The sequence below is a fragment of the Anopheles marshallii genome, chromosome 3 (genome assembly GCF_943734725.1).
Source record: "Anopheles marshallii chromosome 3, idAnoMarsDA_429_01, whole genome shotgun sequence".
Classification (NCBI taxonomy): Eukaryota; Metazoa; Arthropoda; class Insecta; order Diptera; family Culicidae; genus Anopheles; species Anopheles marshallii.
In genome coordinates, this window is record NC_071327.1 from 69,773,419 (window position 1) to 69,795,930 (window position 22,512).

The 22,512-nt window shown below is 46.9% G+C and overlaps 1 protein-coding gene across 1 annotated transcript; it reads right to left on the reverse strand.

Annotated features, from left to right (window-relative positions):
* Positions 1–3,371: 3,371 nt before the first annotated feature.
* On the reverse strand, positions 3,372–16,781 carry LOC128715174 (paramyosin, long form). The gene is made up of 10 exons (XM_053810056.1): positions 16,662–16,781; positions 15,548–15,604; positions 13,142–13,228; positions 12,894–13,060; positions 10,887–11,886; positions 10,683–10,795; positions 4,171–4,690; positions 4,010–4,105; positions 3,645–3,926; positions 3,372–3,578 (listed from the first exon to the last, which is right to left on the reverse strand). Exons 1-10 carry the CDS (start codon positions 16,779–16,781, stop codon positions 3,372–3,374), a joined length of 2,649 nt encoding a protein of 882 aa, XP_053666031.1.
* Between the last annotated feature and the right edge of the window lie 5,731 nt (positions 16,782–22,512).

Here is a 22,512-nt window from a genome sequence, read left to right on the forward strand (position 1 = left end):
TGCTTCAATGTGTGAGGTAATGAAGAACCTTTCACGCCAACAAGAGTAACGAGTCATTTATCGTAGGATGTGAACAAATTAGTTTTTAGATCATGAAACAATTATGGCTAATAGGACGGTAGTGCGATATCGCTAGATTACAATTAATTAAACAGACTGTCCACGTTTTATGTGTGCCCGTGTGCCTATTACTAAGTGTGTTTCTGTGTGTCCTGCGTTTCATCCCCAGAAGTAGCCTTAGTCGTCCGAAAGATTGATCAGAAAGCAGTAAACGAGTAGCGCAAACGCGGAAAGAAAACACGAATCAAATAAATATCATTAGCATGTGAAGCACCTTTCCCGCCCGAAACCGTACCTTTAGATTGTAAAAGCGTTTTTTTTTTCTCTCTCTGTACAAGAACTAGTCGTAAGTGTTAGTGGAGAGCGGACTTAGCATTAGAATTCAAAATTCTTACAGAGTACATAAAAGAAAAACAAACATTTACATGAATAACAAATGAAACATTTCATGCAGGTAAAATTAGGCACAATAGCACAGCAACAAGTATGTCTGACTGTGTTTCGTTGTATTTGCAAAGGAAATACACAGATTTGTCGTGGGAGAGCGATTTCATCATCGGTAGCGAGTTTGAGTAGGGGTTTTGTAAACATTTTTGTAAACACGGCTGCCAGCACCATGTTTTGATGCGACAATTTACAAGGCAAATAAATAGCGAGTTTCGTCTAACGATGTGAGTAAAGTTGTTTCGATCTGCTTAAGGTGTAAGTATGTGTTTGGTGGTGAACTTAAACAGTGTCTGCGTATTGTACTTACGCTACAACCGCTTCGTAGTCTTTGGGCTGCTGCAGGAGTCCTCCAAATCGCTCATGATCGAGCGCCGTCGTCTGCCAATCCAAAATCCCAGCCTTTCTGGTGGACACATCAACGCTATCACTCCATCTCATTTTGGGCCTACCTCCTTTGTCCATGTCGCTAGGTTTGATCTACGGGCTAGATCGTCCGGTGTCATTTTCATGACGTGACCAACCAACTGGAGCTTGGCGAGTCTAATCTGCTGTACGACAGTAAGATGCCGTATAGCTCATAAAGCTCGTCATTGTAGTGACTCCTCTATTGTCTTTCCACACATACGGGGCCAAAAATCCTTCTGAACATCTTTCTCACGAACGCGGCTCAATCCTTTGGTTAGCATCCGCTACGTAGGAGAGCCGAGAACCAATGATGTCTATGTCATCAGCGTATTCGAGGATCTGGATTGACTTTTTGAGGATGGTTCCCGAAATGACTACCTTGCAAGTTGCGGATGGTCCTTTCTAGTGCTAGGTAGAAGAGCAGACAAGCCAGCCCATCTGCGTACTGTTAGTGCTTAAAATTTCCAGAACTCCACCCGTTGCATTCGCTTTATAATTGGATGCCTGAAATTCTCTTCATGAGATGGATGAATTCATGTCGATGATGAATCGGATATTCAAAAGAACTCATCATCATGAAAACGTTCTCTATACAATCCTTCTGATATCCTTGCTTCAAAGAAGAGTCATCGAAGATCTTCGAAGGTAGTTCTATTGGATTGAACTAACTCAGTTGATTAGGTCTGTGAACTGAAGATATTACTCTTCGATAGTTTCCAATGCTAGTACATGTGTAATCTTTGCCAATTACCAACCTATCGATCACTTAACGATCGATGAAGGAACATCACCACGAAGATCTTCATAACGACTGACAATTTAGCGGATGTCAAAATTCCAAGTTTCTTAAGTTTTTCTCTGCTCAATGGGTCTTCGACACAGCCCTCGTGAAGTGACACATTCTCAATTTTGCAGATAAAAAATATCAGCTGTCACGCTAATAGTTATATGAGTATTTTGAAAATTTAAAAATGGATGGATGTAGAAAAAAGCATGCAATATTCTTTACAATATTGTTTGTTATGAGAGAAAATTATTGTTTGCAAGCAGAGAGGGAGAGAGAGAGAGTAGAGAGATTAGAAATCGCGGTCAAGGTGCAGATGTAATCCGAGGCAATTTATTTTTTTTCACTTGATCACTTAATCAAAATGAAAAAGAGCAACCAGTAATAACGGAAGAGGTATCATATTGATGTTCAAAAAAGTACCGTGAACATGAAAGTAATCAGCAACAATTAAACTCTCATAGAGATGTTGATTTGCTAAGAACTTTATCATAAAACCAAAATTATAAATGCAAAGATGCATTTTACACAAATTAAATTGATCGAAATAATAAACAAATAATTTTTTTGTTCTTCGTGAATTTCAACATTCCAAAGCCATTATGCAGTCATTTAGGGTGAACTTGTACACCATGTTTGCATCTTAAACCTGCATCACGTGCTAGATGGTCGGGCAAGATCGACCATCCAGTTCCGTAAACCAAGAGTTTAGTAAGTTGATGTTTTTGTTGTTGGTTTATTAATATAAATCTTTATCGTACAATATATACGGGTAAAAAAAAATCATAGATTCATTCGTCCGCAGCCGGTGTGTGCGCTATGCCCTTTGAATACCTTCGTTTGCATTTTTAAATAAATCGTCTACCAGCGATAAAACTCCATTGCCAGCTCGTGATATTGTTATTTTGGTAAGTGAATTTTTATCAGTAAACTTTATTCTTTCCTTTACAAGCGGTTTTGTGTGCTGCATTGCATTAGCGTTTCTGTTTGCATTCGGTGAGGTTTGCTCCACCGATTGCGTTTTTTTTTTGCTGGGTTTAATCCACTGACCCTGCTCGGCCGATCGCATGAACCCCGTGATGGTCGGGTAGAGTATCCACATTTCTTCAGAGTAGAAACTAGCAGAGTAGCAACGTTTCACAAACAAACGACGCATTCGTTAAGATCTAACGCTTTCTAATGTAAAGAGCTTTTGCTGATGTTGAACTGGAGATGTTTCGCGGTGCACGTAGCCGCGTTTCGTGCGCTCTTCTATCTTTTAAGGTTGTTGTCGAATTGGGTTTTAGTTCGAGTAACTTTCCATCTTATGCTGATTTATGCTCCATCTGGCGTTGTTTCGTAATAAAAATTAAAGTACGAGGAAGACGCAAATGTTTGAACACAACTATACACAACGAAAACAAACGGGAGGAGGGGGGGGGGGGGGAGGAACGTAAGATCGAGGAGCTAAGGAAAAGAAAGGAAGAAAGTACACAAAAATTCTGCAAAACACAACACGTACACGCGTAGGATGCGCATTCGCAAGAGAAAATCGGCTAAAATAATTCAATGAACCAATTCGGTAGGCAGCGTGCTGTGTCCAGAGCTGGGACCCCCGCTCGTGTGCCGATTGCCGATCGCAATGTCGGACGAAACCGTGCGGGGCAACTCTGGAGGCGTTGGGATATAGCTACATTTAGGACGACGATTCGTTGATGGTCCGGGTGGTCTCTTGCACTAGGTAGACCTGCGAACCGGGCACGGTCGAGGTGGTGACGAACGTACGGTGCTTGGCACGGACCATGGTCAGGTTGCTCTCCGCCACATCGGCACGGTCTTCGGCGGCTTCGAGCTCTCGCTGGAAACGGCGAACCTTGGTGACGCACTGCTGTGAGCATTGTTCCTGCAAACGATGCGTGATAGGTTAGGCGTGTGGCCAGCGAAACCGCGACGGGCGCGACCAATGTACCTGTTCGGTTAGCTGACGCTTGTAGGCAGCGATCTTCTGGTTGGCCTTCTCCAACGCGTCCTGCAGAATCTGGATGTTCTTCTGATCCTCCTCGATCTGGATGTACACCTCCTTGACCGAGCGTTCCTTCTTGCGCAGAATCTTGATCGTTTCGGCGTGCTTTCGTCTTTCCTCATCCAGTTCGACCTCGATGTCGCGCAGGCGGGCCTCGAGCTTGTTGATGATGCGTCTGCTACCGGCCACGGCATTGACCTCGACCTCCTCCAGACGGATGGACAGTTGCTGTACAGGGGTTCGCAACCAGTGAGTCATTGCGGATAAGCTTGCGATCGGTGGCTTACGATAGACATACGAATGTAACATACCTTAACCTCAACCTCCAGCGACTTCTTGATGGCTTCGATCTTGACGATTCTTTCCTGTTCCTCGTGCAGCAGCTCGACGGTGTGCTTAAGCTCAACCTGCCAAAGTGACCGATCGGTTGTCGGTAAGATATCAGTCTGCAACGCGCAGCGTTCGTACATACCTGAATCTTCTGGTAGCGCTCATCGCTGACACGCAGCTCACGGGTGACTTCTTCGTAGTCGGCGGCCAGGGTCTGCAGTTCGGTCTCCAGCTTGGCCTTGAGCGAGGCATAGTTGGCGTTAACCACGCTCAGCTCGTTGATGCGCGTAGTGGCGTCCTCGAGCGACACCTCCACCTGGCGCTTGGCACGCAGCGACGAATCGTAGTTGACGCGGATCTCCTCCAGCTCGCCGGTGAGCGACTGGATGCGGCGCTGAGCAATGCCGTACTGATCGACGGTCGACTGCAGCTGGCGCTGGATCTCCTCGTAGTGCGCCTGCATCTCGGTCAGCTGTAGCGACTGCTTCTTGATCGTCTTCTGCAGCTCGATGTTGGTGTGGTTGGCCACATCCAGCGACATCTCCAGCTCGGTGATCTGGATCTGCAGCTTCTTCTTGATGCGCATGACCTCGCTCTTGAGCTTGGTCTCCGCCTCGACGACGCGTGCATTCAGCTGCTCGATTTCGATACTGGTCTGCTTGCTGCGGGAGGGAACAAGCGGAACCAGAGGGTTATAGTGAGGGTTTAGGGTGCGTAAACAGGTGAGATACTACAAGCGCCATACGGTGATTCATTCAAAGTACGCGATTGTCGGGTAGGCTGCGAATTGCTGTCGAATTGTCGCAATTGATCTCCACCGTTAGCAGATTAGATAGACAGAAGTTAAAAATAAAATAAAATTGACAACAAACTGTTGTTGGTCACCGTCTTTTACCCGCTGCACGACAACGCTACGCACGAAAACGGATTTCCCGTGTTATTGTTAGATCCGGTGAGTCATAGCCGTGTATGCGACAGACTTTGGTTAGGTGTTTTCGGGTACCTGCAGTAGCGTACTATAATTAATTGCATGAAGCTGATGTCTATCAGCACTGTCATTGGATCGAGTGAATCACAACAAATCGTTCGATGAAGTACAGTGTGTGAAGTTGTCATTTTTGCTAGCACCAATTTCGATATCAAATTATGTAGCTTGTAAGATGACAACAAAATGGCGAACAGAGGAATGTCCAAGAAGCAAACACCCATGTCGTAGCGTATTTGGCATTCTGCCGAATCTGCCATATGTGCGCGTTGTGAATATTATTAGATGCGACACAGTAACGTGAATGTTAAATAACTGTCGTTCTTGGGGAAGTATTCGTGAAACGGGAAAACTGTATGCATGCCTGTTCGATGTGGGCTTAGATTGTGTAAATCCCAAAGCTTTGCAGATGAAATTCTTCGTCTTAAACCGAACCGATTTGTCGGCAGTTGCCGATGGTGGTAAAGTTTATGAGCGGCGGGTCGTAATTATTTATTTTTTATTAATTAATAAATAAATAAACATGATCTACTCAGCCCAACCACGCTCGTACAAAGCGATAAACCATGAGCAATGAGTTGAGCAGTGAAATTGCACATTATGTCCTGAGTAATTGCACAATATTAAATTCAAGCAACTTCAACATCAACCACATACCACGTCTATGATCGTACCGGCCACAAGCAACATTTGTTCCCGCGGGTGACACGTCAGAGGAGCGCAAGTGTATATTTATGTAATAAATTAAGCATTCGGTTGACAAGACGGTGTAAGCGCGTGCTGCGTTACATGTGTTTTGCACAAAGAAGAGGCAAACCAGCAAACTCGTAATATACAAATAAATAAACTTGAAAGTTGTGTCCCGTGGTTTAAATCGCACAAAACAAAAAAAAGTGCTTGGCGGGAAAGACTAGCCAACGAAAGCAGTTCAAGGTAAAAACGGAACAAACCGTACGCGGTGGACTACAAATAACCTTTCCCGGCACGGTTTGCGCCGATCGGTATGCAAAAATAGTGAACAAAAAAGTAGTACCGTCGGTATGCAAAGACCTCAAAATGGATGATCTTGTGTGTGGTCGCTCATTCGTCAGACCGGTGGCAAACCCCGCTGTCTAATATTGTGCGAATGCTTTGCCGCTAGAACTCATGAACGAAGCAGCAGCGTATGTAAATATAAATTTAACTTTGGGGAAGAAAAAAAAAAAAAAAAACACAGCATTGGACAGACCATTCTGGTCTGGTATTTATAAGCATTATAGGTTCACTCTTCAAATGCTAGTCATCGCAGGAACAGGACTTGTTAAAAGTCTTGCTTAACGTAGTGGAGCGAGCTTGATGAATGGGGACAAAGATTTGCAAATTCGCAGCAAAAAACGAAATGCGAGTTGCGGCGAAAAAGTTTGAGCGAAGATCGTCGATTAGTAAGATTTATAAATGCCCATAGTCCACAGCCACGTGCGTTCGCGGGGTGTGTGTGGGTGATCGGAAAGAAAATGAAAAAAAAGGATCGCTAATTATGTACAAGCAACATTTCGCATTCGCTGCAAAAAATGTCCACCAAGCAAGCGGTGACACGCGAGGTCACTGACAATCTGACGGTTGCATCTTGAGCGATGGGGCATCTGCTTATGGACTTTGAGCAACAACAAAAAAAAAGATGGACGATATAGAAATTTCGAGCACCGAGTTGATGGCAGAGAGTCGGCATACATTACCTTACTTGGTGAGGCAATGGGCTATTGTTTTATCTTCTGGAACTCGTTGACAAACAGCTCTCTCTCTCTCGATTGTAGGAGAGTTGTTGTAGTATTGAGGGTAATTGGGGGCAGAAACCTTTTGTGCGTGTGTGCGTGTGTTTGTTAGTCAAAGGGCATAAGAAGGACAAACGAAAACTGCCAGATGGACGAATAAAGCTCGACTCGGAACTTCGATATCTATAACACCTAACACCACTAACATGTTGGTGATCTTCAGCACAAAACATGTTCTCGTTCCTTATCACTGGACAAACTAACACTACCTTACGAAGGGAGGATCGGCAATTGTTTTTCTTTTTTGTTTTTGGCAAGATGCAAGAGTAAGATGACAAGATGCGGCTTGGGCGAATTAAATGATGAGGTGCGTAGATGGGGTAGTTCACCTGGTATCATGCAGAAATTCCTGCGTCTTAACCGCAAAGTTCTTAATCTCCCGGCGCACATTGTCGACGGAGGTGTGCACCGCTTTGTACTGCGTGGAGGCTTCCTCGGCCGCCTGGCCGACGTCCACGGTGCTGGTCGAGCGCTTGACAATGTAGCGCACCTCGCTGTTCGCCCGGCTGCCCACCTGCTGCCGCGACACGGACGTGCTGTACCGGCTGCTGCTCTGGTTCACCGTGCGTTCCTCCGATTCGCGCGTACGGCGCGACTCGTTCAGCAGGATGTTCTTGATCTGATCCGCCGATTTGCCCTTGATCGCACGCTTCAGCTCCGGCGAGATGTCGTCCGCGCCCTTCAGATCACCGTAGAACTGGGTACGCTTGATCAATGCCATCCTGTCGCGTCGTTCGGTTGCTGCGTCCTGCGCGTTCCGTTCGGCCACTTTGCGCTGGTAACGTTCGATCACACTGTCCGCGGGTACGTGCTTCTTGAGCCTTGCTGCGTCGGCTGTCGCGGTCACACTGAGCACCGAGCGCTTTATATCGAATCGGTAGTCGGGTAGGTACCGTACCGCCGTGTCGACGGCTGCCTCCGACAGTCGGACGACCTCCCGGTCGCTGTACGGTCGGAAGTGGAAGTAGCCGGTGTGATAGCGGTTGAGACCGCGTTCCTCCGTGTACGGCAGGTACGGGCACCGTGGATCGGGCCGCGGCGCCGGTTCACCATTCGCGCACTTCGCATCGAGATAGTCGATCATGGGCTGGTAGTAGTGCATCGCGTGCCCGTAGTTGTTTTGGTAAATCTGGGTGGGGATGAGCCGCTCGCGTCTTTCGCACCGGTTGTCCAACGCAAACAGTGGTGCCATCTAGCTGGTGCCTGCAGGAGCTTTACGCAGTCAGGGAAGCGATCGCGGAGAAGGAAAGCGCACACAGTCGCAAATGGCGTGGCTGAGAGCGAGAGAGCGTGATGTTCGCTGTGTGTATTGTAAATCGATAGATTCCGACTGCCAATATTTCGATGAATTTAGTCCTCCACCAATACGCACACACACACACACACCCCCCGCCAGGAAGAGGTTGTTGCGAATGTGTTTCCTAATTAATTTCTAGCAATTTGTCTGTCTGATTACAGGGTTTTTCGTCTCTTTTTTTTGCGCTTATTTTCCCACCAAACACACACACACGCATACAAAGCACAACTTTGTTCTAACCACCCCCTGTGACCCCCCTGTTTTGTCTTGCGCTGTCTTTGTCTACGCTAAACCACGGGAAAGAAAAGATGCCATAAGAAAACACCGGTGACGTGACGATAGCACTAAAAACAACATTGAGACCTTTTCGAAATAGAACAAATGATTCGAAGGTATTTTTAGCGCATGATAAAGGACAATGAAATGCACTGATGGCAATGATTAGAGAGACGGTGCGCGAATTACGCACCGTGGATGAGGGTGCTGACGTTCAGACTCCGATTTCAGTGGTTGAACATTAGAGGAAGGAAAAACACATACACACACAGGCACAAACATAAATTTGCACGATTTGCTGCCATGTTTTCGCAGTAAATTAATTGAGCAATTACACGATTGTGGGTACAGTTTTATGGCGCACACGTTCCGCCACACTCGGTTCATTATGAAATATGGCGAACGAAACTCGTGACTGCCCGGGGGTTGGAGGTTTTGATGCAGCGTGCAGCGTATTGTGGTTATTGAAATTCGTTAATTATTGGGTGATTAGATTTTATCCAGTTCCTAGCCAGAAGTGGGCGAAAAGGTGGATTTTACGAGGATCGATTCTTCTGTGGCACAGCAACTTCAAGAGCCATTCCATTGGGTTGTAGAAGGTTGGGATGTTTTAATTATGTCCCGTTTCTTCATATTAACCTTTTTAAAATCCTTCAATAGTTAGAAGCAACTGCTATATTATAATATAGCTTATAATATATCATATAGAAATATTTCAACTCAGCTTTATCGCACAGTTTCCATTTCATTTCACATGGCTTTGACATAACATTACACCGCGATGACGTTAATAGCCTTCAGTGCTGCGAGCTTTCAACACTGTGACATCGTAAAATTAGTCAAATGTCACCCCAGGCGAACCATTTTATGTAGCCAATAAAGCGAAGAAATCGTTTGCACGATGGCTGTCACGATCTATCGACACTTTTGCAATAGTTGAAGCGTGCTGTTGATGCAGAGTTCTATTTATGGTTGCCTTTTCCCGCGCCCATTCCAGCGAGCGTGACCTAATTTGAAGTGAAAATCACCAGCACGAAATGGCTCTAGCTGTGTTGCGGTCGTATCGACTGTTGGCACCGATTCGATTGGCTTTCTAATAAAATTCTCACCCAATAAAGTGTCCTTGACGATCACGAAATTAGAATATTCTATTAGAAGCGAACGATCATTAGCACAGACGATGGGAGAAATGGAAGAATTGGGAGAAAAATGCTCGATATCTTCGAAGGTCACACTGTTTTGGAGCACTGTACCGGTCTTCACCTTGGCTGTTTGTTGACTGAAACTAAGGTCAGTAGCAGTCGGTTAGGAACGGGGGAAAACTATCGCGCTGGCAAAACCAAAATCAATCGGGAGATCGCTTGACACCCGAGCGAAAGTGATCGGACAGCGATGCGGTAACGGAAATGCATTAACCGCTTCGGTTTGCAGTACTCGTGGCACCGAACCGCCCGTGTCAAGTGTAATTCACTTTCGGGAGCAGTGCCACGTATCGTAATGTAAGGACCGATCGATTATCGAATGCGGGCAAAAGCGAAAGGAAACGGTGCACGGGCATAAGATATTTTCGTCCGCCACTCGTTCCCTTTTGCCGGTTGAGGACGGTAATGGCGGACGTACCATTCGATTGTTTTTCATCGGCTTGCGGTCAACAAACTGTGCGCGGTGCGCTCGTTCTAGGAAGAAGCGTACCGTAATTGTTTGATTTTAACGAACGGTTGTTTAAAGGTCGTTTGCAGAAAGTGGCACAAAAGAACGGCGGCAAGCGTGTACAGCACACATCGCCGGTGATGCAGTTTGTTTGCTCGGCTGCAGATGGAATGCTGAATATTGTTTTGACGTTTCTGCACGCTAATTTATCGGTGCCGCCAATGTTTTATGAGCGGAATGAACGGAACATTAAGGGCGAAAATTATGTGACTAATGATGGAGACGCCCGGTAGTTTGTACAAAAATCGTGAGTGAAGCATTCGAAGCAGCGAAGGGGAGCAGTGTGAGCAACGGTTTTTTTTATGTTGCTGCAGTACCAAACCATTTTCAGTGTTATTTGACCTGAAAACCTTTTCTCCGAAAAGTGTCTGCACTAACCGGCATTGTATCGTTAAGCGAACGCGTGGAATTCTACCCCCGGGGGACACTTTTGCCAGTGCGCCATAGATAGAACCACGCGGTACAAATTTGCTCGTTGGCAATACTTGGCACAGAAAGCCACCGGCGTAGTATCTCACTTGCTGACGTGACATTTGGTATTGTTAGCATCATGTGGCGATGCTACTGCTACTTACCGAATGGTTTCAATTTCTTCATCCTTCTCCAACAGACGGCGCTCGGTGTCATGGCGGAACTGGCCGTACTCGCCGGCAAGTGCCTGGGCACGCTTCTCCTCCGCCTTGCGGCCCTGAAAGTGCAACAATAAAGTGCAAACCGTGACTGGGCTGAACGGAGCTATATCCCCCCCTCCCCCCCTGGGAAGCATCCCACAAACTTACGGCCTCCGCTTCCTTGTAGGCGGCGGTCAACTCCTCGCGCTCGTTCTCCAGACGACGCAGCTCAACTTCATACTCGTGAAGGCGGCGCGTCAACTCGGTAACGGTGCTGCGGGACTCGTGCAGCTCGTTCTGCAGCTTGTTATTGTCGCGCCCGAGCTGATCCTTCTGCTCGCGGGTCTTGTCCAGCTCGTGGGACAACCGCTGGAAGTCGGCAGTGCGCTGGCGGAGATCGCGCTGGGACGCATCGTACAGCGCAATCGTTTCCTCCAGCCGGGTCTTGATTTCGATGTTCGTCTTCTCGAGGATCTCGATGCGCTTGGTGTACTCGCGGATACCGTTGTTCGCCTTCTCCAGGTCGATGATCAGCACCTCGATCTCGCTCGTCAGACGGCTCTTCTCCTTCTCCAGCTTGCTCAGGCGGGCCTGCAGCGATTCGATGTGCTCCTCCGACTCGGTGATGCGCACGGTGTACTTGCGGCGGATCTCTTCCACCTCCTCGACGCGCGCCATACATTCGGCCTCGTACTTGGACTTGAAGGTACCGGCCTCACCGTTCGCCTTGACGAGCTGACGCTCGAGGTCCAGCCGGGCCTCGGACTCTTCCTCCAGCTGCAGGCGGATGGATTCCAGCTCGGTCTCCACCTGGTGCAGGCTGGACTCGAGCATCGAGCGGCGGCGATCATCCTCCTCCAGGCGGCGTCTCGCCTCCTCGAGCTGCGAGTTCAGCTGGGTCTTCGAGAACGAGATGCTCTCGACGCTGAGCTTCAGGTCCTGGACCGACTTGACCAGGTCGATGTTTTCCTGCGACAGGCGCGTCTTGTGCGAGCTGATGTCCACGATCGTGCGGTTCAGCTCCTCGATGCGAATGCTCAGCTCCGTCACCTGGACCTCGAGCTTCTCGATCGTCTTGATGCTGATCTGCTTGTCCTTAGAGATGCTTTCGACCTGCGACAGCAGCTCGTAGATTTCTGCCTGCAGCTTCGATTTTTCTTTTTCGACTCTGTGGAACGTGAAGAAACAAGAAGATCGAACGCGTCAGCAAAACCCTTGTCACATTCCCCTTGTTCCGTGTAACCGACATCCGTCGGGTTACAGCGCCGAGGTGGCGCATGCATGCATCGGCAGCCATCGCAAGGTGCGAAAAAACAACAGGTGATCGGCAAATGGCTGTCGGAGATGAGTGTACAGCGCTACAACTTCTCCGCTCCGTGCGGTGTGGAACGATCATCGCCAAAGTTTCGTGCGCCTACCCGACATATTTGGCCCGTACTTGCTGAGCAGCACGTCCCAGGTCTTAAAATAGACCGCCAGCCTCGAAACCTGTCATGTCATTTGCCCAGGTTTTACGCTGCTCTCGCCAGTGCCGCCATAACGTTCGCCATGGCGTTCTTGGGACGCATCGTTTTCTGTTTACATACCAGGGCGGACCGAATGATGATGATTGCACCGAATCACCACCACCGTGTCCCGGGTCCTCCCAGCCATTCGGCGCGGTATGAAAACCCATTCCAACGCGCTCGCAATCGGTGTCATACCGCGTAGCCAAGAGTAAGTGAGTGAGAAAACCCATATGGAAAATGGGGAGTCGCGCGTTTAGTGCGATAGGCAGTTATGTGATCACGCTTCGATATTACCGACCACGGCCACGAAATACCAGTGAAACGTGTTGCGTGACGTGCGCAAAGAGTTACGAAAATGAAATGCCTGCCCGAGAAATGTCTCGGTTGGAACAGGAGAAAGAGAGAGCGAGGTAGAGAGAAAAAGTGAGCGAGTAAAGGGATTGCGAATGAAATGACGAATCGTAACTTAATCATCACCCGCACAGTGGCCACTCGCAGCGGAGTGAGTGGGTGTGAGTAGAATTAGTAGCCTTAGCTTTGCCGAAAGAACCCGCTCAGTGTGGGGGAGATCTAGCAAGATCGAGATGTATGACAGCCAGAGCGATCAGCTATGGTGTTGTTTTGTACGGCGCCGATAGAGCTGAGGGTAGGTGGAACTGAAGTTTACCTCTGCTTCGATTTGGTCAGAGTCTCGAGCTGTTCGTTAAAGTCGCTGACAATTTCCTGGTGCTTGCGCTTCAGGATGTGGGCGGTCTCCTCCGACTCCAGGTGCACATCCTCCAGCAGCTTGCGCAGCTTGGTCAGCTCGGCATCCCGCTTGCGGTTGATTTCCAGCTGTTGGGGGGAAAAAAAGACACGAATGGAATGTCGTTAATTAGCCGCCCAAATGTCCAAGGCGTGCAGGAAGTCGCTTACCTGTCCCTCTGCTCCACCCTCGGCCTCTTCGAGACGCTCCGAAAGCTGAATCACCTGTACGCTGAGATCGGCCTTCTCGCGTTCAATCTGCCACAAGAAACAAACGAGATTAGAAGATTTTGCTATAAAAGATTCTGGGATGTTATCTGACAGTTGAATTCTAGGGGACATTAAGCAGAATTCCTGGGTTACTGAGGAAATAGAGGAGTTCCCAACTACAACCAGAAATTCTTCAGGAAATGTAGATTGCACTACGGCATTGAAACGGTGCCATAATGATCGCTAGGTGAGCATCCTAAAGCGGATCGTGTGAAGCCCGCCCGGAGAAGTTTTGGTCGAGATTCGCCAGCAGCAGGAAGAAGAATCGAAAATGTGGTAATAATTTGCGGCCGGTCGGCGCTGAAAAATCGAGTCAGGTAAGCCGCACCAGCACACGTTGGAAGCAGATCTATTTTTGGCCATCTGGTGCTAGGTAGGTGTTTGCCGTGGTGTGCATTTGCTGCGGGAGTTCGGAACGCAAGAAGGCCACATCCTACGCAATGAGGTGTATTGCGACGGCACGCATATGTGTAGGGACAGATCCGCAACGATACGTAACGTTGTACTAAAAAAACTCAACAAATGTGTCACATGGAAAAACCATAATGATCAACCGTGGCAATTAGATGCTTTTATAGCAAGTGTGGTTTATATGTTGAATTGAATTTTGAACCACCATAAAGAAAACGAAAACACCAACGCATTACATTGCTCATCGGCGCGAAAACAAGCATTAAAGAAACAGACGATGAAAACCATCGCTCTTGCGCTCGGTCAGCGGCACACGCCTCGCCACGAGAGGAAGATTTTTATTGCAAGTGAAATTTTTATTGTCAAGCAGCACGCAATGAGCCTGATTCATGTACTGTAAGAAGCGTCTGTCTCGGTGGGAAGGAAGGTCTGCCGTTTCGTTGCAGCTAAGGCTAAGGCACACGCGCGTTCTTTAACTTGTGTGCCCTCGGTGGAATGTGCCGACGACGGTCGCGTTTTAGCAGATGGCTTAACGACGCCGTGTTACGCCGACAGATCATCGCCGTGTGGATTACGGGGGGTTTTGGTCTGACTACGGTAACGCACTTTGGGGTTTATCACTGCATTGGTTTCGAAGGGGTAACGCAATCAAAGCTTGGTGCGGACTCTGAACCAAGTTCAACTCGTAGGCTCGTATGCAAAGGCTAGCATTTTCGGAAGCTGGGCGATGGGGGGAAAACTATTTTCGAAAGGCCAATATTCTCTTTTGCCGTTTACGGTCGATATGCACCCCCCGAACGGCATCGGCACACAAACACACATGCGTGGCCAGTACACGTTCTCTATGAAACGTTCTAAAACCACCTTCTCCGTACGATCGCAGGAGCGGAGGGCTATTTTTAGCGCTTGCCAAAGGAACACACATCACACACTGGGATGTGAGATAGTACCGGGAGCGTGTGTGTGTGTGTGTGTGTTGCTTTTTATTTGCTTCATCCACAAACAGTTGGTCGAACCTGAAACTAGCGAAAAACTTTAGCCCAGCCTAACGGAACGAGGAACAATCACACGTTCGCAAAGGTGGTCGTTGTGTGGTTGTTGTTTCGCTACGGCACTGATGATGTAATTGCTCTGCCACTCAAGGACCGTTTCAGACCCGTGCCAATCAGCGGCAAGTCCCGAATGCTTCAAGACACTACTCCACCAAGGTTAGCAGCTAACCCCCAACCGGGGGGTTGGTGGATGGCACTGATATACATCGACACTTCAAATACGTTTGTCCGACGTGACAGGGCGCATTTGCAAAAATGAACAAAATAAAAAAAAAATCCTGATGGACTCAAAGTGTCCGCCCACGAGGTGTAAAGCATAACACCCGCATGCCCGGGCAGGGTGGGCAGCGACGGTCACTGCCGGAAGTGCGATTGACGTGTGAAAAACGAGAGCAGGCCGTTTAAATGGGTGCAACCGATCGGTATCTGCTGTTCGATCTGTAGCACTTATTTTTACAAGTGGCCTCGAAAAATGGCGAATTGAACCGCAAAGCCAGAAACGAGTTAACATCTCCGGGGATTGGAAGGAAAAAATTATGGATATGGAAAACCCTAAAGAATATTCCGTTTTTCTTGTCGAATTTTTGTAGCTGATCCGGCGATGGCAAGTAAAAAATGTACTAATAATTATTAGTATACTATTAGTACATATGTACTAATATTAGCTAAGTTTTTATAGCAACTAGATTACTACAGACTCATCCAAATATTAGGTCTAAATAGATGGAAAAAATGTGATCCTATGTTATATTACATTTACCAATATTCGGTACAAAAAACAGTGGTTTTACAATATAATTTAGAACAAGAAGAATATAGCGCTATAATGGTCACCATAACTTACCCTTTGGCGAAGGCCACGTTCCGACTCCAAGTCATCCTGCAGGAGACGGATTTTGTCCTGAAATCAGACGGAAAACCGTTGAAAGTTTGAGCGTGCGGTGCGAGATATTGCACGCAAGTTATTGAATGGGAACTCATCGCGCAGAATTTCACCACACCGAATTTTTCCACACAAATACACACACACTCTCGCACACAAGCGACACACTCACGATTGGGTCCGGTAGCAAAAGCGGATTGTTTCTAAAATGATCATCACACGGCATCGTACGCACTGGTTAGCATTTCTGCCACACAACATGGCCGGAGGAAGGCTGTGACAATCAAACATTGGCCCTCGAAACATGCACTTGTTTGCCGGGAGTTGCCGGCACACTTTGAACGAATTTAACGACGTCCTCCAATCAAAAAACAAATAAAGGAAAAGGGACACACTTTCGCAGCACGATCAAACAGCAATTTGATGCAATGGAGTATTTTTAAAGAAATGTTGCAATTGCGCAATTGAAATCGTCTTCTTCAATTTCGTAACACTAGTCACACTTGTTTTCTGTATACACCCGGTCGCATATAGCAGTACTAGCGCATGGAGTAGGCGGTAGGCATTGAGCTGGCAGCAGCGCTTTTCACGATTTTTTGTTTTGGTTTGTTTTCACAATTATTGCACGAGAAAATTGGGGAGCACCGAAAACACATTCAGGCACGCAAAGGAGGGTCGCACTGGTGGTGGCAATAATGGGTTTGTTGGTGAATGTGGTGTTAAGTGGACACTTGAGTGTCAGTGAGCTGTGGTAGTGTGGTAGAGCAAATCGGTTGTTGATAGCAAGTAGATCAGCGTTTAGCATAATGTGCAAGCCATTCGCCTAGACAAGCGAATCTCCAGCCGGTGTGAATGTTGGTGTGAGTATAAATACTTAGTTTAGTGTGTTATAATTATGGCACTGCTTAGAGTGGTTCTTAAGCTGTCAACTTCCTTGACGGTGTACTAATCGTTTGGCTACAAGAGTGTGTGAGTATGGGTACTTGTGTGGGTCGGTGATTCCAGCCAGCAGTTTTCCCGGCGACACTACTGGAAACCGTTCCGTCTCTCTCACACACAGACAAAAAAAACTCACCTCCAGCCGGGACAGAGCGCTCAGGTCAGCACTGTACTCGATGCTGACATCGGCAGTACCACCACCGGTCGAGCGGTAGGTGTACTTGGACGTTTTGGTAGTGACGGCGGACGACGACATGTTTTTATTTTCTCTCTCCTCGGTCTCTAATCGTTTTACGGGCACAAGGTTTGGCGAACCACTCCAGACGGTTGCGGCACGGAACTGGCGGGATTGATGCGCCTGGAAACTGCACGAACGTAACCGGGGCAATGGCGCACGGAGATCGGTTCACACTCGGTCGATCGTTTAGGTCGAGAATAGTCGAGCGCGCGAGGGTCACGAAACCTTCACACAGAATGAAAGCAAAACCCGGCCACACTAAAGTACGTCCCCCACGCGAACAAAAAAAAACACACACCCAGACAGCGAGATTTCAAACCGGGATCAATCCACCCTGAACACCGTATGAACCGACTGTCAGAAGCACACTAGCCGTGCCGTGGTTTTCATAAATGCCGGAGCAAGTTTGGTGATCTACTAACCGGCCGACCGGTTTATTTCCCCCGACAAACCGTCCAAGCTCGGCTTACGCATCCGCTAAGTCGTGTGTGTGTATGTGTGCGTTACACGGCCGCCATCGTCTTCATTTTCCCTCGAAGCAGACTTCGAAACCCATTTCGCATTTCCATTCCGTTGTGCCCGAGAGCGCGTTTGCGCAAGATTAGAGAGCGTTCCTTTGCGTGGTTTTTCATCGCTGCGCCCGTGTGTCTGTGGGGGTTTTTTTGTTGGGTGTGGTGGTGCGCCGTGGTGCTTGTAGTGGTGGTTGGCGCTGACGAACCATAGTGGACCCAAGAAAAACCCGAGTAAAAACCACCGGCTGTGATGGGATAGGAAAAACTATCCCGATGCAATGTTGCCATGACGGTAGCGAAGTGCTGTTTCGGCAGTGCGCTGTTTCCATACGACACGACCGAACCGTTTCCCCGCATCGTACTCAGCAGCACTGGCGCACACCGCGATCCGTATTGCGCACGCATCAGAAAACCGTTCCGTTCGCGTTAGTCAGGTGTTTTAAAATTAGCACGGACACGGATTGTTTTATTGTTTTATAAATACTCACGGTTTACTCATATTTTGTGTTGCCTTTTGCCTCCCGCCAGCCGTTCTCCCGACTGCTTGGTTGGTTGTCTCGGGGTTTTTGATTGTGGCCGTTTCCACATTCCGGCACCACCGGCACCGAACCCGATGGCGTCATCGGGTTTTCGGGTGGAATTTTCATCTTTCCTTCGGCCATCAGAGTGTGTGTGTGTGTGTGGTTTTTCTATTCTTCCGTCCGATAATTCTCACCAGCGTGTACTGACTTGCATGCATGTAGCGTTGTGTGGTGGTGTCGCATAAAACGCATTTTCAACCCATAACTCCTGCCGTGCCCGTTTGCAAATGGCGGAAGAACAAAATTTCCTTTTTCCCTTGGGCGGTTGTAACACACAGTTTCCACCAGTGATGACGGTCCGCGGTACGGTAATTATCTCACATTCGCCACCATAAATGCAGCTGGCGTGACACTCTGGCGGGACAGAAGGCAAGCAGGGCAAATATTCGTCACGATCGTTTGCAGACTCACCGCTAGCTCTGAGTGTGTGTGTGTGCGTGCATTTCTGTGTAGTTGTGTACAACACTAGAGCGCTAGAGGACCCACCGTAAGTGGGACAACAATAATAATATTTGAGCCATTGATGAATTGAATCATGGGGATGCTTTCCTGTTGATGTTCGTGTGTGCTTTTTTTTCTCGCTTTCCCCCGCAGTGTTGGACGCTCAACACTTGTTTATTGGGCCGTGTACGCTTGAGTTGCATGACTAATGAGGGGGTTTATTAGATTCAGCGAGCGGTAGTGGCGAGGCAGAACAACAAACCGTACTGTAACGGTGCGGAGGAGCTCCGAAATCGGTACATCGGTACAAATTATGCATTCATCTGTCCTACATTCCAGCGCTCAAGTGTTCATCTAGCACATACAACGTGAAATCCTTCGGTAAAACAAGAACCATTCTGGTAATTGCTTTAAGGATAATTAATTGAATAAAATGTTGCAGTAAATCATACAAGCATATAGCGAGCAGAAGAATATTTGATGCTCCCAATTTATGATGTGAAAATCGTGCAAACACTCCAAGGAATCTTCGCTTATATTCGACTATTTTTGGCCACGCTTGCCATATCCGTGTCCAACAAAACAAAACTAAGCCAATGGAATGTTGGTTGGGTCTGGCGTTCTGGCATATGTTACGCTTTAAGTTAAGAACCGTCCGGGTTTGTTAACAAGGTGAAGAAGTTGGATGTTTCTCTATTTGATCAATTTAGCTAACGAAGGGTTATGACCACTGAACTTTAAAGGACTTTACACATTGCTCGCTTAGATTATTTTCAGTAAAGTGGCTTGTTAATTGAAGTTTGAAGCAATTCATCAAAACTAAGAAATGTAATGGATTATTTTAGTACAGTAAAGTCTCTCTAAGGTAGAATCTCATAAAGACATTAAGTCTCCCTAAGGTGAACATTTGCACAGTTCCTTCATTTTTAATACATTTTATGTCTCTCAAAACTGCAAAGCCTCCTCTACATCCCTTTCTCTAAGCTGCGCATGATGTTTGTACACCAATGTCTCTCCAAGGCTTTGGGGTTTGCTAATGACAGCTCATGATGGCTGCGTTTACAGTGTATGATTGAAGACATTTACTACGTAAGTAGTATAGCATCTAGATGTTTTTGTTTCTCAGATCTGCAAGTCACTCGGAAAGATAGCGTTCCCTTCAGCTTTAGCAGGTTAGAGAGACTTGACTGTAATGTAGTGCTATGAGTAAAGATTTGTATTGCGATGAGTACCTCGCATGACTCTTCGAACTAACAGTCGACTCTCGAATGAATTATAAAGCTCTGAAGATCATGATCGTCTAGCTTTGTGTTGAAGTTCTCATTCATTTAAATTGATGATATGGTAAGGTATGATGGTAGCGGGGTCGGTCTTCACACGAACGGATCGGTCCAAAATCCCATACAGACCAATCCCCCGTGCGCAGGACTGACTATGCAGCTACGGGTAAATAAAGTCACAGAAACCCAAAAATGGCAGGCCTTCAGACCTCTTGAGGTTGTTGTGACGATAAAGAACCAGATAATATCAGAGATCCAAGGAGGAATCTCTTTAGATCTCCAGAGATCCTTATATGGTGATGTATCTCCAGAATAGAATTTAAAATTCTTTCGAATTGTCTTAAGTGTTTCATGAAACTTTTGTACTCAATTTCACTAAAACAAAGTGCATTATGTTTTGAACATTACACGAAGTTCGCATACCAGCAGGAGTAGTTAGCGATATGCGCACCTTTTCGCTTATGCTTGCCATAAATATGACAGGCTCAGCCAAAAAAAATAAATCCTGTAAGCCGATGCAGATAGGTAAAAAAGACATAAATCTGATGAGCCGCACACGCTTCGCATATCCATTGCGGGATGGCACGAGAGACCAGCATCATCATCACCATCAGTTTCATCACGCTCTTTTACAAACAGCAACGCAGCGGACTCCCTCGATGCGGACGACGGTCGAAATGTGTCGCCTAGGTAGGGCATGGCGTTCGGGTTTATATTTTTAGCTATTTTTCACTTTGCGATATTGGCCCGAACCGCCTCGAAGTCCGCAAGCATTCGCACCGCGCCGTCAAAACAGGTACAAAAACCCCTCACCGGTGTTGTCACCCGTCCGCCACCATCCGGGGAGAAATGGGAGCAGTTGGCGTGTGTGTGTGTGTGTGCTTGGACGGTGGGAAATTGAGGAATTTTCCAGCCTACTCACATGTGGCCGCTGGTCTGCAGCAGGGAAAGTGCCGGCCGTCCATTTGGCACCGGTGTACGGGGGTGGCCACGCGGGAATGGAATGCGGTGGTGAGATACATCGGGGAAATAGGGGGCAGAGAGCAACGGTGATCATTATAAATGCTGGGCGGTTCTCCGTTGGCCAACCAGCACTAGCGCGGTGCGGAGGCCCTAGGTGTGTGAGATGGACAGATGCTGATTCTTTCCTGCCTGCTTGCTATGCTTGCTACGGTTTCTAAATATATTCTACAATTTTCCATACAAACGAGTTTCGGACACAACTCGCATGTGTGTGTGTGTGTGCGAATGTATGTCGTTAGTGTGCGTGAATAGTAAGGATTATATTTGTGTCCAACTAACAATCCCACGTACTGTTGCGAAATTGGCTGATATTTACAAAACGCACACCTTTTGATTGGCTCAACGCTCGGTTCAAGATGGTTGTGTGTTCTGTTCTAATGCGCTATGGGCTCGGTAAATACTTCTTTCGGTTGCAAACGGACAAAGAAAGCCTCACTCACTCTTCCATTTTATGAATGAGCAGTACAGCATTGGTAGAGATGTTGATTACATTAATGAGAATCTGTACATCAATGTTCAAAATACGGTCCAGATAAGATGTAAGAGATTAATTTTTGTAAAGTAAATTTATATAAATTTGTAAAAATTGCTTATCACATCGATAAAACATCAGAATTGTGATGGTGTAATGAAAGATAGCGAGCTTTAAGACATTGCTTAAAGTATTTAGTAACAATTTTCATAAGACAAACAAGTTTGGTGTAATAGAAAACTAAACGAATGTGAAAAGGCGATGGATCCTAAGCTAAAAAACTAACTAACAAAATCTATTCATTGCAAAAAGTTGGCACGTTGGGAAGGAAATATCGGATGAAACGGTGCCCAACTGCTGCCTGTGAAGCGCGAACTACTAAGTGATCGTCACTGTCTTACATAATGATAAATGATGAACGTAAATAAATTAAGACACATGTTCGCTCCATGAGTCACCGGTGCCGAATGAAAACGATTGGACCAATCGCCAATCGGGCGGCAGCAAAACCCCTCGCGTGTTGGCATAATGGGAAGGGGGGTTCAGCAAAAAACCGGCAAGCAAATCATGCGCTGGCAAGTGCTTACCGCTTCCAATGTTGAAGTTTTGTTGCGCTTCGATCGTGCTGCTCCATGTCTGGTAAGCGATCGCGGCTATGCGCGAAAATGCCAGCGCTAATTTTAGTCCATCTGTGTGGGATGCTTCAAAGATGGTTGTCTTAGACGGTGGTGCTGCGGTACATCATGTGCATCGCAGACAGCGAGAAGATGCTGTGCAGTGGTACGAGATTGCTATGGAATTGCTGCCGAAGGAAATTGGGATGATCGATCGCAACAAAAATATGACAGTCGGGTCGAGTTGAAGTGAAGTGCGTTGCGAACGATTGATTTAGTTAGTCAACTCCTCAACGATATTGTGTACTCAGCACTTCGAATTAGTTACTGGTTAGAAGCGAGGGTCACCTCCCGAACTATACGAACCTTGAATTAATTTCACCTGGAAACTATTTTTCTCAGGAATAAAATAAACTCTGATCGGAACACTGATGTACGTGATGCGGCTACATCACAAAACTAAACGAAGCTTGTGCTCGTCGATAGCTTCACGAGCAGTAGTTTCTATAAATAGGTCAACCACTTATGAAAACAAATATTAAATATGGAGTGACGATTTCAGCTTTTCGGGTTCATGGGTCATTTGTGTTTGTTGTTTTCTGGGGCTGGTGTTTAGTTGGCATGTTTAGCGTTGTTATTTTCCCTCCATGGTAGATGGGGAAGTTTAGTGTGCTAAACGTAACTCAGTTTATACAGTGGTCGTCTATGAGCGCGGTTTAATAGAGATCAGCTTTATGGAGATCGTTAAAGTAGTACATACGGTATGGATTAATTGACTATTTGTACATAATTTAGACGATTTAGTTTTATTTTTATCGAATGTCGT

Bases quoted from the DNA above. Each gene is read 5' to 3' on its own strand.
- LOC128715174 (XM_053810056.1), bottom strand. From the start codon at position 16,781: ATGTCGTCGTCCGCCGTCACTACCAAAACGTCCAAGTACACCTACCGC. The intron at 11,887-12,893 runs GTAAACTTCAGT...CACGTTCCACAG, and splicing joins CTGACCAAATCGAAGCAGAG to AGTCGAAAAAGAAAAATCGA. The intron at 4,106-4,170 runs GTATGTACGAAC...TCACTTTGGCAG, and splicing joins AGCGCTACCAGAAGATTCAG to GTTGAGCTTAAGCACACCGT.